The following is a 17,668-nucleotide window of genomic DNA, read 5'->3' on the forward strand; positions in this document are numbered from 1 at the left end:
TTAACCAGCTCATTACCCAGTTAAAAATAATCTCCGCCTTTACCGGGGGCTGTTTTTATTATTATTATGCAATTGAATTTCCATAATTTTCCACTTTGAAAATTTGTCAAATCTGGGCTTGACTTGCACATTTATTATACCAGCATCATCAAACGTTGGACTACTTTAAATGCAATTGGCAGCATGTATTTAGTAACTTATTTGAGTTGGAGTTGTATTGATCGGACTTTGTGTGATGCGCTGCCTCCAAGCGGTAACTCGTGTTTGCGTTCATCGGGACCGTTACGTCACCAAACTGCGACAGACCGCGGAACAAGCGCCACATTTTAGGCTTTTTCAGCCGAGCCACTTTAGCTACAGCTCAACAGATCTGGGGTGTGTATCTTCATGTAGTTTTAGTTGTGATGCGATGTTGTAGAAGCTACCGTGTTTAGATGCGTTGTTTAGAAACGTCGCCGCACAGAAAAGTTTTTAATTGACCATCCCAGCTACGTGGGATGGTCTCGGAAATGGACTTTAGCTAACATTTTAGCGCTGCAGTGTCTTCATTTTCTGTCTCAAATAACGGTTAAAATAGTAGCACATGAACTCACTTGTGTTTTAAATATTACAGCACAAGTACAGTAAATCGATAGTATATCATTATGTTAACAAGCAAGCTAACAGCTAACGAGTGTTTAGAGGCCATTGGCGACAGGTGACGTAGTTAGCCTTATAGCATTATAGCTACGTCTGGTAACTATCTGTTTTGTCTACGTTACGTTCAGATTTTTCATGATTAAATTATATATATAGTTTTGAGTTTGGTAACTGCGCTGTGATGAAGGTCTGGTAAACTAAACGTACTGTATTGTGCTGCTTAATATGTGCGATATATGTCGATTGTTTGCCTCAGCTACTCTACGTTATATGCTAATATTAATTGATTCTGATAATGATGTTGATGAGCTCTAAAGCGACAGCCAAATCACTGCGGTCTACTATTATGTAAAGTACATTTTTCCTTACGCTCCTTTCACAGGTGTACATTAGGAAAAGGAATTGGTTTAATGCAGTATGAGTTTATTTGGGGCGAATACCGGGTTTGGAACAGGAGGGACCGGGGTGTTTGGAAGCACAACGACAGACAGCCACAATCCCATGAAGGTAAACCCGAAGAATACAGAAGAAAATGACACGTTTATCAGATAGTTTGATGTTTGTTGTTTACTGGCTGATTTGTCCTGAAGGATGTTGAAGTGACTTCACCTCCAGATGACAGCATCAGCTGTCTGGCTTTCAGCCCCCCGACCATGCCAGGAAACTTCCTCATCGGAGGATCCTGGGCCAATGATGTGAGGATATATTCAGTCCTAAAAATAGTGTACTGCAGGATTATTTAATGAACCAAAGTTTATGAAAAATCACATTAATATGGGATTTGAAGATAAGAGGCCGAATGATTCCTTATTCCACTTCAGAACAAGATAAAAGAAAATGTTAGTGTGCTCACAAGTTAAACTCTGTCGTATGATCTTACCTCAGGTCCGGTGCTGGGAGGTGCAAGATAATGGACAGACTGTCCCCAAAGCTCAACAGATGCACACAGGTCCCGTGTTGGATGCATGCTGGAGTGATGTAAGTCTCTCTGTACAGACTCTGTTTCATTCTAGCAGTAAATGTGGTCTACTTACCCCCAGAATAATTTCATTATGTTCTAAACTCTTTAACCAGGATGGGAGCAAAGTCTTCACTGCTTCCTGTGACAAGACAGCCAAGATGTGGGATCTTAACAGCAATCAAGCAATGCAGATTGCACAGGTTGAATGCTAGCCTCCAAATATAATATGTGGTCATAAGAATGAAGCAGAATGAATCTTATGCCTCGTATCGTTTATCTTTACAGCATGATGGTCCGATCAAAGCAATCCACTGGATAAAAGCCCCTAACTATAGCTGTATCATGACTGGTAGCTGGGACAAAACACTGAAGGTACTGAAGAACATTGTGATTGAAAATGCAAACAGTGTTATGCATCTTGAGTGAAATTATTTATAGACGCACGTACGTATGATATGTTCCCAGTGGCTGCAGGTGTTTTTTTTTTTTATTATTAATTTAGCTGGCATGAGTGCAGACATCCAATGATGATAATTAATTTAAAATGGCAAAGATTTGTCCGATCAATCAGCCAATCACTAGTTAGGGTTATTTACTTCTAAAACATCATCCAGAAAACCGGAGCCATCTCTATTTCATCAGTAACCTGTCAGTCATGTTTCCTGTCAGTTAAATCTTAATTATTGATGTGCTCGCATTAAAATTGTTACATAATCATAATGCAGCAGTTAGTCAGTGAGTGTCAGTGTTTGTAGTGCAGTATTTTATTAGATTTTCTCTGTTTTGTCTTTCTCTTCAGTTCTGGGACACCCGCTCTCCCAATCCCATGATGTCACTGCAGATGCCAGAGAGATGTTACTGTGCAGATGTTGTAGGTGTTTTTGAGTTGTACAGTATGATGTGTATTTTAATGCTTGCAGTCTGGATGATTAAGTTTTTCTTTTTTTTTTTCTCTCCCCCCCTTTCTTTTTTTGTCACCCTCATATGCAGGTGTACCCAATGGCAGTGGTTGCCACAGCTGAGAGAGGCCTGATAGTGTATCAGCTGGAGAATCAGCCCTCTGAATTCCGCAGAATAGACTCTCCACTCAAACATCAGGTGAATGCAAATATAACTTTTTTCTTTTTTTAAAGAAAATGTGTTTTCAGGTGAACACAGCTTATAAAGATTCATATCATTTGGCAAGAAAAATGTGAAATGTCATGGTTTTCTCTGTTAAAGTTATTCATAGTATCTCTATTGAGTTGAGGTCTGGGCTCTGAATTTTATACTCCAAAAGGCAAATAAAAAATTTTTGAAGGCATTTTGTTGTGGAGTTACTCTGGTGTATTGGGTCATTGTCAATCAGCTTGTACAGAGTTTCAGTTGATGTACAGACATTCTCACATTATCCTGAAAATCTTTTTTTGATACACTTGGGAATTCATCTTCCCCTTTGTCACTGCAAACTGGTCAGGCCCTGATACAGCAAAGCAGGGTCAAGTCATGATGTTTCCTCCACCATACTTTACAGTTGGGATGATGTTTTCACGATGATATGCAGTGACCTTTTTCTGCCACATGTAGTGCTTTGTGTTCTTTTCAGATAGTTCAGTATAGTTTTGTCAGTACACAAAACATTTGTCAATACTGCTGTGGAGTGTCTTTATATGGCTCTTTGGCAAATTTCAGGTGTGCAGCAATGTTATTTTTAATACGCAAGAAGCAGCTTCCTCTGGCATAGACACCGTGCAAGTTCAGTGTTCGGTTATTATATTTGTTAATACTCTTGACTTAGATGAAGATCAGATCACATTTTATGACACATTAATTCTGAAGACCCTAAAATTTCAAAAGGTTCACATACCTTTTTTTGCCACTGTAGAATATTTGCATGCTTGCTGGTTGATCTAATGAACTTTAATTTCTTTACCTGCAGCATCGCTGTGTTGCCATATTCAAGGACAAGCAAAACAAGCCCACAGGCTTTGCTCTGGGAAGTATTGAGGGCAGAGTGGCCATCCACTACATCAACCCTCCAAACCCGTGAGCGCCTAAAATAATGTTTTACAGTGAAGGAGAGTCAATTTTGGAGTCATGCTCATCAATCACTATGTTTATTATTTTAACTCCATACAATGCTCATATACTTATTTGTATTGTTAACATACCTAAGGACACACTGATCTTACTGTCAAATACGTGATGCAAACACTGACATGAATGTTTGCTGATGCCCTTTAGAGCCAAAGACAACTTTACCTTCAAGTGCCATAGGTCCAATGGAACCAACACAACCACTCCACAGGACATATATGCTGTAAGTTATTCTGAGTTTCTCTGACATTTTGACATTGTTTTAGTTTGTTTGTGCATTTGTGTTGTATATTGTAAGTTTTGAAGAAACAGAAACATTGTCCTTATCATACCAGGATGAATCCAGGTTAGAGGAAAAATGTCAATGGTAGATGTTTTGGAAAAGGCAAAATTACAGCTAGAATAAATATAATTTAAATATAACTGGACTTTTTACGATGTAACGAGTCACACATGCAGTGAAATGGTGTTCTACTACATTAAAGGCTTCAATCAAGATAAAAAAATAACATATTAACATTAATGTCATGTTATATAATAGGTGCATTTTTAAATACAACTGTTATAATGTAAAAGCTATTTTCTTTAAATACTAGTCCCTCACAAATTTGTTTTAGGGTTATAATATATATATATATATATTTTTTTATTTTTTGTTTTGTTTTGTTTTTTTAAACCAGTTTGGTTGATAACATTGTTCTGTCGTAAAAACCTTTTAAAATTTCTCAAACTAATCTCCATTTTGTTCAATCAGGTAAATGCTATCTCCTTCCATCCTGTCCATGGTACACTGGCGACTGTAGGCTCAGACGGGCGCTTCAGTTTTTGGGACAAAGACGCCCGCACCAAGTTGAAGACTTCAGAGCAGCTAGACCAACCGATTACGGCCTGCTGCTTCAACCACAATGGCAACATCTTTGCTTATGCTTCCAGTTATGACTGGTCAAAGGTAGGAGTTGTAAAGGTGTTTGAATTTTAACACACAGGCGGAGAAGTGACTGTGTTGGCTGTCAACCCTTTATTTGGTTAAAATTTTTGCTCTTCTCTTCATCACTTAGGGCCATGAGTACTACAACCCTCAGAAAAAGAACTACATCTTCCTGAGGAATGCTGCTGAGGAGCTGAAGCCACGGAACAAGAAATGGTAAGAGGACAGCCACTGTCTCTAAATCTGGAGACTTGGTCACTCGACTGAGCTGCCCCACTTTCTCAGTGCCCTCGTGAATCATGCTGGGGCCTTGTAGGGCACCCCTTCGCATGAGTGGATGTGGCTAGTGAGGATATTAACATGATTGCTTCAGAGCTCGGTACTGCAATGGTACTGCTACACATAGCTATATTGTTATAGGACAGGTGCTGTTCTGACCCGAGTCAAGTGTTGTTCTGACCCGAGTCAAGTCACTTCGAAGGCTTGTGTGGTTTTTCTGCTGTGTTTTTAGGCAGTAAGGCTTTGCAGTGACATAAAATGATATGAGCATAGTTTGAATAAATGATGGCGATAACATTTCTAAGATTAAGGAAATCATGAACATAGGTGAGCAACAGTGAAACAACCATTGTATGGATTGATTTTTTTTGTCTGCTGGTGAGTGTTGTATTTGTGCTGTTTATTCTGTTCAAAAAAGAACACCCTTTCAGAAATAAAAGGAAAAGTTTGTTGTGACTGACTGCTCCCTCCTGTCTTTAGATTCGTCGTGCCAAGTTGCATCTCTTGTGGGGAAATGCGGAAGACCTGCTGCTTTAGTGTGTATACGCTCGGGACAGACTCCTTCCTTTGGGCAAACACCTGGAACAATGCCACGGTGCTTCGTATACTGTGCATGGACCAATCAGAGGGGGCTACCATACCTGGTCTTGATAACAGCTGCTTGACAGTTGGTCTTAGAGGTTATCACAGAAGGGGAGGGCTTAATTTGTTATTGATATTGATGTTTTGTTTTTTTGTTTTTTATGTGTACAGTTCCTCTTTTTTTACAGCTTCCCAAAGACCTTTCATTCTCTTCTGATTTGCTGTTACGGTGTGGTTTAGCTCCATTAATGATGTTTGGATGTAAAATAAATAAGTGCATACTCATAGGTTTGAACATGTTTATTCCAACTTGAGGGAGTGTGTTTTCTGTATAAGTGTTTATTGGGAGTTTATGGAAGTGTATTGTGCATGCAAAAGCATGACCACTATCTTTTAAATCTCTTCATCATGTGGGTCTTTGGCATTGGAATCGTCCAATCAAAACCATAAACTATGAACAGCATCTGTATGGCAATGACTCCTCCTGTTTGCTTGTCTTAATCGTAGTTGGCCAGCAGGTGGAGCGTTTTGCTCTTCTGTGTGTCAGCTGAACAGGACAAATGAGATCAAAGCAGGACAGTGGGGTTCTTCAGTCCTTTTGACAGGGCTACACAGCTGGAAATGGGGGATTTATCAAGAGTATATGAATGAGGTAGCATGGGCAGATACAAAGGCCACGTGTGAAAAGTGAACCAGTTCGTAGAGGAGAAGGTGTGAATTAAAGGCCTTTTTACTGAGGTCATTGGAGTATCACCTCACTGTTAGATTGACCCTTAGTACTTAGCAGTGGAACTCCAACACTCTGAGGGTGAGAACATACGCCGTTGCCACAGTTCACCAACCCCTCTCCGCTTTTATTGTGTGACACTGGTATCACTCTTCTAGACCACCGTCTCCTCAACTGTTAGTCAGGCTGGGCCATGTTTCTTTAACAAACTGTACAGATCCTCCAGGTCAGATGCAGTGTTGACTCACTGGTTACTGTAAGCACCAAGAGAATATTATTTATTTACACAGTCAAGGAGTTAGGCTTTTCACTGTTGGATTGACCTGCTGCTTTGGACCTAGGTCTGCCTCTCCCTGCACAGTGCATCCCTTGGTATGTTGTGGTGCATTTTAGACTGGTTCATATTTGGGAGACCACATTAGGAAGCTTGGAAAAAGATTTGAGGGCATTACAAAATGAGTAACACTGTCTGTGCTGTAGATCAATGCTTTTACAATGCAGTTTAATGCAATTCTGCCATAGTAAAGCGAGGATTACCAGCACTGCCTTTGTGCATTATATTTTAGAGTGAGGCCGAAGAGTTTGGGGTGTGTTCACATGAAGTAGTGTAGCTGCTCTGTTGGGTTAAAGTTTATCCCTCGCAACATCTATGCGTTTCCGCTCTCAGCTCAGGCCCAATGTACTGAAGTACTCCATGTTGTGTTGTTAAAGTTAGGTGAGACTTAATTAAGTACACTTAAGCTGCAGCTTGTTCAAAAGCCGAGACAATAACTTCCTCGGTACAGTAGCGTGCTGCTGCACGGTGCAGCTTTTCTTTGTGTAGTAAAGGACAAAAGCAGGTGCAGCACAGTGCCGGGGGGGGGGAGGACCAATAGGAGGAGCCGCCGGGCGAGTTGGCACGGAGCGCCCGCGCCGATTGGCTAAGAGTTGTGTGTGGGCGTGTGCGCGGCTCTGGCATATAAAACGAGCCGGCACACTTCCTCCCAGGCAGCGGTGGAGAAGTTAGCGGAGTGGAAGAGGTCGCCGGAGTCGAGGCAGCGTGAAGAGTACATGCCATCAGGTTGTTACAACTCACAGAAGAAGAGGAGAAATAAAAAAAATTAAAAAGGAAAAAAAAAAAAAAAAACACGTGTGGCGCTACTCATGCTGGGACGTCGCTGAGCGCTTAGTTAGTAGCTGAGTGAGCCTCCGGACCAATGCTCCTGCATCAGTTCATGAACGGAGCGCTGGACGTCATGCATCCTACACCGCTGCAGAAAGACACTACTTTTACCAAAATCTTTGTGGGCGGGCTGCCGTACCACACCAACGACGCCTCGCTGAGAAAATACTTCGAGGCCTTTGGGGACATTGACGAGGCGGTGGTGATCACCGACAGACAGACCGGGAAATCCAGAGGATACGGCTTTGTAAGTACGAGCGAGTCCGTCACGCACCGTAATGCGCATCACGAGGCGCACACTGCTGTCATTCATAACTTTTAACATGATTTAAAAAAAAAAACCCACCATTACGAGTTAGTTGTTATTCCTCCGTAATTTAGTTTAGTGTATGAATATGGCCAAAACACGCTGTAAATGTCTGCACAACTGTTTTTCCTTTTATGCGCTCTTTCACATCCCTTTTCTGTTGCGTCTATCGCAGATAATTATTCAGATTTGTGTCAGAGGTAAACCCCCCCACCTCACACCCCCCTGAGCCTAAACGCATAACAGCACAGCACCTCTGTTTTTTTGCCTGGCTGGCTGTTATTTTGGCCTAGGACGAGGGATCACACAGATTGATGGATAACTAAGAAGATTATATTTCAACATATGTCTGATGCACACCCTTTGTAAACCCCCAAAGAACCCCCTCCCTCACTCACCCCTGAGCAACCCAGGCTTATGACTTTGGAAGTGTTTGTGTGTGTGAGAGAGAGAGAGAGAGAGAGAGATGGTGTGCACTCCTTGCTTGCTTTATATGGTTATTCTAGAGTGGGGAGATTGACCTTGCACACCCTGCCCTCCATTGTCAAGGAGCAGCAGGGCCGTAGCACATGATTTACATCAAATCTTGGCTGCTTGGTGAGAAATTCCAGCATCAACAAACTGCCTATCTGCTGTTCTACAAATTAATGTTAAATTCCCCTTTGATCTTATCTTTTATTTGATTTATTAAACCATCCAGTGCATCATACGTAATGGCGTAAGCTTTAAAAACTTACAACAGGTTGTTTATGGCCTTCTGATATGACCTCATGGTGCACAGTGGAGGGGGTGGTGCTGTTTATTGTTACAGTTATCACAGCTAGATCTGTGCCTCTGTTGCTTTAAGTCCATATTAGTAAAAATAACCAAGAACCCCGGTGTTTAATTTAAGTCTACACCAACAGGTGACTAATTCTGGTCCAGACATATAAAGACAGCCGTTCCCTCTCGGACACAAAGAACAGAAGCAGGAAAAGAAATGCAAATATTTACTAGAACCTTGGAAAGGCGCATCATCACTAATGTACTATCAGGCCAAAGAAGGAATGGAAACTGTTATGTGTGCATGTTTACTTCTAAAGTCAGAATTGTAAGACAATTGCTCTCCGTGTTTACACATCAGCTCTGTAACCCAGAGGAAAGCTGGGCTGCGAGTCTCGCTCGTATCAAACGGCTGCTCATCCAGGCTGGTGTTTCAGGTTAAACAGGCTCGGGGCAATGTGGGTGCTGCCTGGGAGAAGACACGCATAGCTGTGGTAGTGGAGTGATCAGCACTTTTCTACTCCGCGCTCTCTTTGTGTGGCATGAGGCGACCTGCTAATTCTGTTTTCTGGGCGCTGTAGTCGGGATAGGTGGCTGGCAGCAGCAGGAGGGGAGGGAGGCGCCCCCCCCCCTACCAAAGCTGAGCACACCTTTTTTCTAAACACACTTCAGAGGTGGATTAGTAAAACCCCCCACAGCACGGCTCTTCACAGTGTAAACACAGCCTCGTTCCTTCCTGTGTGTTCACAACACAGGCCCTGGAGTGGGCTTTGTTCCGGATCCTTCCACTACGAAGAAGCGTACTGCTTTTAAAAACGTCCTCTTAAACAATGCAAGCTGTGGCCTACATTCACTGCTCGGTCCACACACCGAGGTGACTGAACCCTCTGAGTTGGCAGAACGTGGCAACCAAAACAGAAGGGCTCAACTAATGCCAAGAGGGAGGAAGGAGGGGTGGACTAATACCAATCTACTTAATATTGTGTCCCTAATTGGATAAACCCCTTGTTGCTCTTCCTAGATCCATATTTCAGCAGCTCTGCCCGTGGCTGAGTGGCAGTCAAGTGGCTGGCTGCTGCTGCTGCTGCGGGCAGTTTTTAAAGCTTATCGCTGTGCTTTGTTTGTAGGTTCCTCTTTACTTCACAGAAACAGAATCTCAACAGTGTAAAAGCCTGTAGGGGGGATATTTCTGATAAGACCAACCGACCAAATCCTGTTTTGTTTTTCATAAAAATTTTTTGTTATGCTTAAACGATTGAGTCATCAGCTGTCCGTGAGATGACATGTAGTGATTTTGTCTCCAGGTGACCATGACGGATCGAGTAGCAGCAGAGAGAGCCTGTAAGGATCCCAACCCCATCATCGACGGCAGGAAAGCCAATGTCAACTTGGCCTACCTGGGTGCCAAACCTCGCAGCATACAGACAGGTGAGGCTCAGTGAAATCATGGTGCCTTGCATCCAACTACCTTAATTAAACTGGAGAACAAACCAAAAAAAACATCCGTAACATTAAACCACAGGTAATGGAGCATAAAGACAAATTATACAATGAGAAAAAGTCAAAACTGAAAGCAGGTAAACTGAGGTTTAAGCACATGATTCATCTCTGGATTGATTTGGGCAGGCTGAGACATCCTCCTTAGAAACTTCTGGCTGTACTGTCGTAACCCCTGAGGGATAAAGGAGTTAGACACACAGTTAAGTGTGTGTGTGTGTGTATGTCAGAGACAGAAGTATAAGCTTGCTGTTGTGTCTCATGTGCAGCAGCATTTTAGATGTACATACCAAAACACATTCACACATTTGAAACTGTTGCTCCATTATTGGTAGGTTTGAAACGGCCTCTGTCTCTCGGTGCGCTCTGTGGATTGTTCTCCGGTCCTCCTCTGTAAATGCAAATGTGTGTGTCTGACAGCCGGCCTCCTATCTTCCAGGCATATCCATTGGAGTGCAGCCCATTCACCCAGCACTCATCCAGAGGCAGTATGGGTAAGTGAGCGGGAGTGGGCGCTTGTTGTGTTCTCTTGTGTTACGCTTTGTGCAACCCCACTAGGCTACTTTTCCTTTGACAAACAGGGCCTCTGGAAAGTACACGCCAGTTTCTGTGTCCGCATGCAACTCCACCAGTGGACTATTAGCATATTTGAGTTTTGTAGGGCTGGGAGATGGTTCACATATCCGTGTTAATAGAAGAGCATTCCAGGGGCGAATATGTGACTTACTCGTTAACTTCTGTCAGGAGCCTCTTGACTCGTGTACCTGCCTGAATGGGCTCTGTCACTGAGAAGGCTTCCTAGAAGTGGGCTGTGTTGTAGAAACAGCCTGGATAGCGTCTAGGAGCCACGGTCTGCTGAGCAGCTAATGAGCATTTCACTCCAGTAATGACTCTCCTCACCCCCTGCAGCTCTTGGAAATCACCCCTCAAGCTACAGCTCCCCGCCGTTTATATTTTAAACATAAAACCTGTGCAGAAGAATGGAAAAACCGGGAGAAGGCAGGTTTTGACACAAAGAACTTATAGATGTGCAGCTATTAAAAGTTATAATCTCTATGTGGAGGTAGGACTACGTCTAAAACAATAAAATGGTTTTATTTTACTAGTTAATAAGTTAAAGATCTATTGCAACAGCTTTGATGAGTTGAATTGATTAATGAGCTGTACATGCAGAGTATTTATTATATTTAGTGTCTCAAATGTACAGATTTTCTGCTTTTATATCAGCATATGTCTGTTTCTCTGTTTGGATTTATTTGAATATGATATTATTTAATGAATGAATCTTGGACTCAGAGCATATTAACTATTTTTTGCGATGATATATACTAAACAGCCTCCGGAAAACGTTTAAGCAGTAAGTCTGTGCTGATCCTGACTCATCTTATCTTGTGATCAATCTTCTTAGCAGATACCATTTTAAACTGTAGACACTCGTTCATTCATTCATCCATTATCCTAACCACTTTGGCTGTTAAAGGTCAAGAGGGTGCTGGAGCCAATCCCAGCTGTCGTTGGGTGAGAGTTGCGGTACACACTAGACACTGGACTGACACGTAGAGACAGACGGCTATTCTCATTCACACCTATGGGCAATTTAGAGCTTCCAATTAACCTAACTGCAAGTCTTTGGACTGTGGGAAGAAGCTGGAATACCCGGAGAAAACCCACACAGACACAGAACATGCACACTTCTCAAAAAAAAAAAAAAAAAAACACCCAGCCATCCTGTGAAAACCCGGCTCTTCTAGTTGGGAAGTAACAACTGCTCCTAACTGCCCCGTAGATGTATATTCCAGGCTTTATTCCCATGATGCATTACAGCAAAATCTGGATTTGTTTCAAAAAACCTTACATGTAATAAAAGTAATCTGAGCTTGTAGTTCTATACATGAGGATTATGAGGACAAAATAAGAAGCATTTAGTGGTTTTGGAAGTTGGTGAACTTTAAAAAAAAAAAAAGACACACTCTGATAAAGAGTTCATGTCAGCCATCCACTGCTCTGAGAGATCACACTGGTCAAAATTATAAATCTGGAGCTCCACTGGGGACATGTTCTGTCATGTTCTGTTAACCTAAGGAGGACGCAGGAAAGTCCCTTCTGATGCTCCTACTACCACAGTGAACGTAGATGCTACCAAAACCCAGAGGGCTGGAAATGTGGAGCCCAGTGCGTTTTTTTTGAGGCATGTGTCTGACAGGTGCTGGCTTGTATTACAGCCTGTTACACCCCCTTAATCCCCCATGACCACCACCCCAGAGACGTAGAGAGGCATACAGAGCACCTGTCCGCCGGACTCACAGTGATCATCTACATGACCGGTGTCAGCCGCAGACCTCGCTAAGATGCCGAGTGTACTAGTGGCTTTTGTTTTGGCACCCACCCCCCCCCAAAAAAAAAAAAACCCTTGATAACATATGGCTTTGAGTGTGAACAGTGCTGGAGGGTTACATGTAGCAGTGGTTTGGACTGTGTGTGTGTGTGTGTCTGTGTGTATAGCTATGGTCAGCAGATGCTGTGGACCGTGGGGTGGAGGGGGTTCACTGAGGCCAGGAACGTTGTTTTGATGGGTCGTTGTGCTTGCAGATTCACGTCCCCCACTCTGTGCACACAGCCCTGGCGCTTTCACGCGTCGATGATCTTATTCCTTTTCAGTGTTTTTTTTTTAACTGAAATCTCTACCATTACTGTGCTACCACTACAAGCACATTAGATGGAGACACTGAAAACTGACACCTCTGTGAGACTGGGAGGGAGGAGGCAAGGGGTTAAAGAGTTGATGGGGGGTGGGTGTCTGGGGGTGTATTCTGGGACTAATGCTTAATGAGGCAGTGTGCTCCCAAGGAAACGCACTTGTACAGATGTCAAACAAAACACCCTTCACCCCCCTCCCTCCCTCCTGCTTTCACAGTCTTCTTAAACAAAGAAGAAAGGGGGAATATCAAGTACTCATAAGTACTGTAAGGTGTTGTTTAAACCCCCCACCCCACCCGGTCCAGTCCAGTCCTGTCTGTTTTCACACAGTACCAGTGAGTCATGCGCTGAAGGTCAGTCGTGTTATCATGTAGAAATATTTAGCTGCTCGGTGCGATATCATCCCGGCTATTCACATATTCACATCAGCTCGCCATATGGCCTTCATTAATGAAGAATACTCCAGTCGATGTTCGTAATGTTTACGTGCACTAAATGTTTTCTGTTGAGCGTGTGTCTCTCCAGTGTCTCAGCCTGCCATCCGCAGAGCGCCACTGTGTCAAACACACACCGACTGGCAGTCAGCACAAAACCAGCTGACCTATGATCTTCTGGCCATCATCCACATTCCCCTGTCACAGTCCCACAATCCAGTTGGCATCTGGCATCTCTGCGGCCCCCGGGAGCACGCTACTGTCCCTAGCTTGCCTTAGTCCACATCCCTCGTTTGTCTTTAAATAAAAGCCACAGCTGTATAAAAGATACAACACAGGAGTTTTCTGTCTCTCCTTAACTGCGTTTAGTCTTAGATGATCTGCATTAATTTCACACCTTGCCCACACAAGGTCACTTGACTTTAAGCATCTGTGAAGACAGACTGTCACCAAGACCACGGAGAAGGCAGACTAATAATACATGAATGCGAGTAGAAACACATGTACATGTATGACCATCATGAAAGGTGTGTATGTGTGTGTGTGTGTGTGAGAGAGAGAGCACTGCATGGGCAGCGTTTACATTGTGCTCATTGGTGGGGGGTTGCCTTTCGTTTGCTTAAGCTTTCTAGTTACATGCCACTCTTGTTTCATGTGTTCAGGGCACTGACACTGACTTTTGTTTGTCCTTCTCTCACCACATGTCTCAGTGAGCTGTTGTTTGAAGTATTTTAATAATGTCACATCATAAATGTGATTTTTCTTAAAAACGAGATTCACACTTCTGTTCCCCCAATGTTTGATTCCATTCATATATTCAATCATGTTGTAACAGGACTTCTATGTTATTTCTGCCAATAATCATTGCCATACTTGTGCTATGGTTGCTCTCTGCTATCAGCTGACCAGTGTCCCAGCAGAGGATCAGAAGATACCCACAGTTCAGGACTAGAGTCCCAAGGAGGGGTTTGACAGAAAATGTCTGCCAGCCCCCCTCCTCCTCCTCCCTCCCTCAGCCAGCCTCTCTCCAAGGTGCCAGTGATGGCTTGAGAGTGCAGTGCGGTGTGCTGTGATGGATTGAAGTGCCTTTTTATCTTTTCCCTTTTGTGTGATATGAACTGAAGAGGTTGTGCTGATTGTGGTGTGACTCTTTTCCTATTATGGCATGGTTTGGGGTTTGCGGTGGTAACTGGTGTGTGTGTGTGTGTGGGTGGGTGGATGGATTAATAGCAGGGGGCATTGGACTGACGTGAGTGTGTGTGTGTGTGTGTGATGACATCCCTATCCATGCATGCTTCCGTCTTTTGCTGTGATGACTTGGTGGCTGCCACTCATTACTGATCATCTTCTTTTAAAGGACTGAGCCTGTGAGGAGAAAGCTAAGAAAGAAATCGAAAGACATTTAAACATAGTCCACGAAAGGAAGACTTTTATCAGCACTGAGATGCAGCTGAAGAGCCTAAATCAACGTGACATTTGTTGTGACTATCTTTTCTTTTTCTCGGGGTTTGTGCCTGTGGATGTTTTTCCCCAAAAGCGTAGTATCAAGGGTAAAGGCTCTCAAAACTGTCAGTTACATCACCCGTTTTTATGTACTAAGGGACGGGGGGGGAGGGGTGTCTTCTTTTCGGTGCCACCACCATCCCTCCCTCTTGACGACACACTCAGGAGAGATGCCCCTCAGTCCTAATAAATCCTCTTCTCCCCTTCAATTTCCTCGTGGATAAAGTGGCAAAGCAAAGACAAAAAAAAGAGAAGAGGCGGTACAGTCCCCAGATGCCACAGCCCTCATCAGCTACATCACAGGGCAGGCCCATGAGGCCTGGCAGAGCCTGGCACCAAGCCCTGATGAGCTCCCCCGCCACACCTTACCTCCCACAACTAGCATTTTCACCTGTGATAGTCAGGTGTGGGAAGTGAGAACTAGGGGACTGGAACTTCTGCTCTGCCTTTGTGTACTTCCCTTTGTGTGTGCGCGTGTGTGTGTGTGTGTGCAGCAAGTGAAGAGCAGCAGCTGTTAAAACACACTGCTGATGCCTGAGCTTGAAAACCTGCCAGTAACGGCTGACTCTATCATTCACCCCCCCCCCCCTTTTTGCCTTCCCTCCCATCCACCTCAGGAGGCCCTACCTAACAGGTTTTGTAGGTTTCACTAACTGACACAGACAGAAGGTTGAAGCATTTTCACGTCCTAACCTCCTCTGCCTCTTGTCTAGTAAGTCTTTAAAAACAGTGGAGATCCATGTGAGCGCTCTCTAAGTTCAGAACGACTACTGAGGGTTTATATTCCCCACGTGCTCGCCCTCAGGGAGCATTGTAAATAATAGAAGCCAGGCCTTGGGATTTCTCTGCTCTGCTGCTGCAGACCCTCTGTCTAACCCCCTCTGTGTTTGGTCTTTGTGTCTGTGTGCAGGTTGGCCCAGCCGTACGTCTATCCGCAAGCCTTTGTGCAGCCCAGCCTGGTACTGCCCACACAGGTTTCCACCTCTGTCAGTACCAGCCCCTACCTGGACTACAGTGCCGCCTACACCCAGTACGCCCAGGCAGCCTTTGAGCAGCAGTACCCGTATGCCGCCTCCCCAGCCGGTTTCCTAGGATACAGCTACGCCACCAGCCCCACAGCCACAGCTGGCCCAGCGGCCGCCGCCACAGCTCCAGCCACCGTTCACCCAACCCTCCCCTCTGCCACTGGTGCAGCCCCAGCCTTCCTGCACTACGCCCCACAGCAGCATATCCAGCCGGACCGTATGCAGTGAGGTAGAGGGGCTGGTTACAGAGGGACGAGGAGAGAGTGATGATCGCAGATCTTTGAACGGAAGATGGCGGAACGCCCAGTGGGGTGACCCTGCTGGCGCTAAGCAGAGGCTTTCAGGAAAAAGAGTGGGACTATTGCACTATATCATTAGGATGAGCGGCTTGCTCATTGGTTAAAGGGTAAAAAGGGTGGGTAGGGGTTCAAGGACTGGCAAGGTTCAGGTTGGGAAGCTAAACAGCATAAAGTATGTGGTCGCTTCCAAGGGCTTCCAGAAGCTGACACTTCTATTTTTTCTTTAGTATCATTATTTTTATTATTATTTTTATCGTCCCTCCATTATTGTATTAATGTCATTGTTAATGTTTATTTGTATGCCATTATTATCAATGTTATCATGTTATTGGCTCAATCAGTGGAAATGATGTGTTCGTGGTACATTGACGGATAGTTTGAGAGCTGTCTGGGACACTTAACACTCCCCCCCCTCCACCCATGCTTTAGAGAATCTGGGGTGGATTTGAAGGGCACTGCTGCTTTAGGACACTGTGAAACAGTCAGAAATGAGGGGGGCGGGGGGTGCACGGTGGACACTAGAGAGGCATACAGACAGCCTCTCATTGTATCTGTGTTCCCATCCCGGTGCTGTCCACAGCGGCGTGGAGCACTTGCCCCATGAACAAACCTCCAGCGTTCAGCTCAACACAGGAGCACAATGAGAGATTTCAACTCAAGGACAAAACAGAAAGTTTCAGTATAAGACTCTAATAAATCAGTTGTTTTGAAGCTGTCATGACAGGACTACTCATTTTCTTACTCTTTTTAATTAAAGGGGCCTTAATATTAAAAGAAATTCCTTTTTGAATCTCTGTTTGTCAGGCGCTTCCCACCTCCACCACCACCTCCACCACCACCACCACTATCAAACCAAGTGGAGAAAGCTCTTTGCAATTGTCCAGACTGTTTTCAGCAGTCACACTAATCTGGCTTACTTGGGTCTTGAAACTTTCAGATAGATGTTGATAATCACATGCAGTATGTGGGTGATGGGGACCGGGAGCGCTGCGTATTGATGTCAAAAGGTAGCTGACACTGAGCTCAAACACCAGTGTAATGTTGTTGTTGTTTTTTCTTTTGTCAAACTGTTGCTCTCAAAAGGACATTCATGTACAGCATTTTAAAAATGTTTTCAGTCATCAAGTACATTTACAATATTTATATGTAGGTATTTATAAGAGGTACTAAGTTAAAATAGTTTTTTTTGTTACTATGGCTATAATGGTGGCACAGATGTCGTTTAACCTGCAGAGACATACAGTACTTGCAGATTCAGAAGTGTCATATTCATTTTGCTTTCTGTCTTGTTGCCATGTCAGCGGGTTTGCCAGAGTGCACAGCACCAAACGGCAGATGCTCGTTTGTAGATCCTCGACTGGTTGCATCAGAAATGCTCTAGATTTCTTTTTTTTTTTTTCTTTCAAATAAAAATGTCTTTTACAGTCCCTTCAAAGAAGCAATACCAAAAAATAAAAAATTTGTACTTAAAGATGCCTTCTGACTTGTTATTTAATGTTTAAAACCCACAAACATCAAGATGTGTTTACCGTGTGTGTGTGTTATTGCAGTGTCATATATTTATAACGAAGTTGAAATGCAGATCCTGCTGTGATGTCACTGTGAAAACCCTGCGAGGTGCAGGCGCTCAGTTGTGTGCGTACGCCTGTTATCAGGGTTCTGTACCGGGTGGGGGTGGGGGGGGGGTGACAGGAGGCCCAGAGTTTTATCAAGTCACAACACCACCACATGGCAGGGGTGCTGGGTGTTCCCCTGCCCACACACACACACACACTCTGAGTCTGAGAGTT

At 44.0% G+C, this 17,668-nt stretch overlaps 2 protein-coding genes across 3 annotated transcripts; both read left to right on the plus strand.

Annotated features, from left to right (window-relative positions):
* Positions 1-259: 259 nt before the first annotated feature.
* On the plus strand, positions 260-5,752 carry rae1 (ribonucleic acid export 1). Of its 2 annotated transcripts, XM_026346647.1 has the most exons (13): positions 260-375; positions 1,022-1,146; positions 1,230-1,334; positions 1,525-1,617; positions 1,714-1,800; positions 1,886-1,972; positions 2,400-2,471; positions 2,591-2,698; positions 3,519-3,625; positions 3,824-3,899; positions 4,431-4,625; positions 4,735-4,820; positions 5,364-5,752. In XM_026346647.1, coding segments are annotated over exons 2-13 (1,107 nt in total). In that variant the 5' UTR covers positions 260-375; positions 1,022-1,056; the 3' UTR covers positions 5,365-5,752. The 2 variants fall into 2 exon arrangements, with proteins under 2 accessions (XP_026202432.1, XP_026202431.1); XM_026346646.1 differs by lacking the exon at positions 5,364-5,752 and having other exon boundaries at positions 4,735-4,824.
* A 1,406-nt stretch (positions 5,753-7,158) lies between these two features.
* LOC113153958 (RNA-binding protein 38-like) lies at positions 7,159-16,589 on the plus strand. Its single transcript, XM_026347884.1, has 4 exons — positions 7,159-7,601; positions 9,728-9,851; positions 10,360-10,414; positions 15,465-16,589. The coding sequence occupies exons 1-4, from the start codon at positions 7,389-7,391 to the stop codon at positions 15,805-15,807; spliced, it is 735 nt and encodes a 244-aa protein (XP_026203669.1). The 5' UTR covers positions 7,159-7,388; the 3' UTR covers positions 15,808-16,589.
* The last annotated feature ends 1,079 nt before the right edge of the window (positions 16,590-17,668 follow it).

This window comes from Anabas testudineus, chromosome 5 (assembly GCF_900324465.2).
Source record: "Anabas testudineus chromosome 5, fAnaTes1.2, whole genome shotgun sequence".
In the NCBI taxonomy this organism is placed as follows: Eukaryota; Metazoa; Chordata; class Actinopteri; order Anabantiformes; family Anabantidae; genus Anabas; species Anabas testudineus.

Excerpts from the sequence above, each read along its gene's own strand:
- LOC113153958 (XM_026347884.1), top strand. The coding sequence starts at position 7,389 with ATGCTCCTGCATCAGTTCATGAACGGAGCGCTGGACGTCATGCATCCT. Across the intron at positions 9,852-10,359 it reads ACCTCGCAGCATACAGACAG|GCATATCCATTGGAGTGCAG; the intron begins GTGAGGCTCAGT and ends CCTATCTTCCAG. Across the intron at positions 10,415-15,464 it reads CTCATCCAGAGGCAGTATGG|GTTGGCCCAGCCGTACGTCT; the intron begins GTAAGTGAGCGG and ends GTCTGTGTGCAG.
- rae1 (XM_026346646.1), top strand. The coding sequence starts at position 1,057 with ATGAGTTTATTTGGGGCGAATACCGGGTTTGGAACAGGAGGGACCGGG. Across the intron at positions 1,618-1,713 it reads TGGATGCATGCTGGAGTGAT|GATGGGAGCAAAGTCTTCAC; the intron begins GTAAGTCTCTCT and ends CTCTTTAACCAG. Across the intron at positions 3,900-4,430 it reads CTCCACAGGACATATATGCT|GTAAATGCTATCTCCTTCCA; the intron begins GTAAGTTATTCT and ends TTGTTCAATCAG.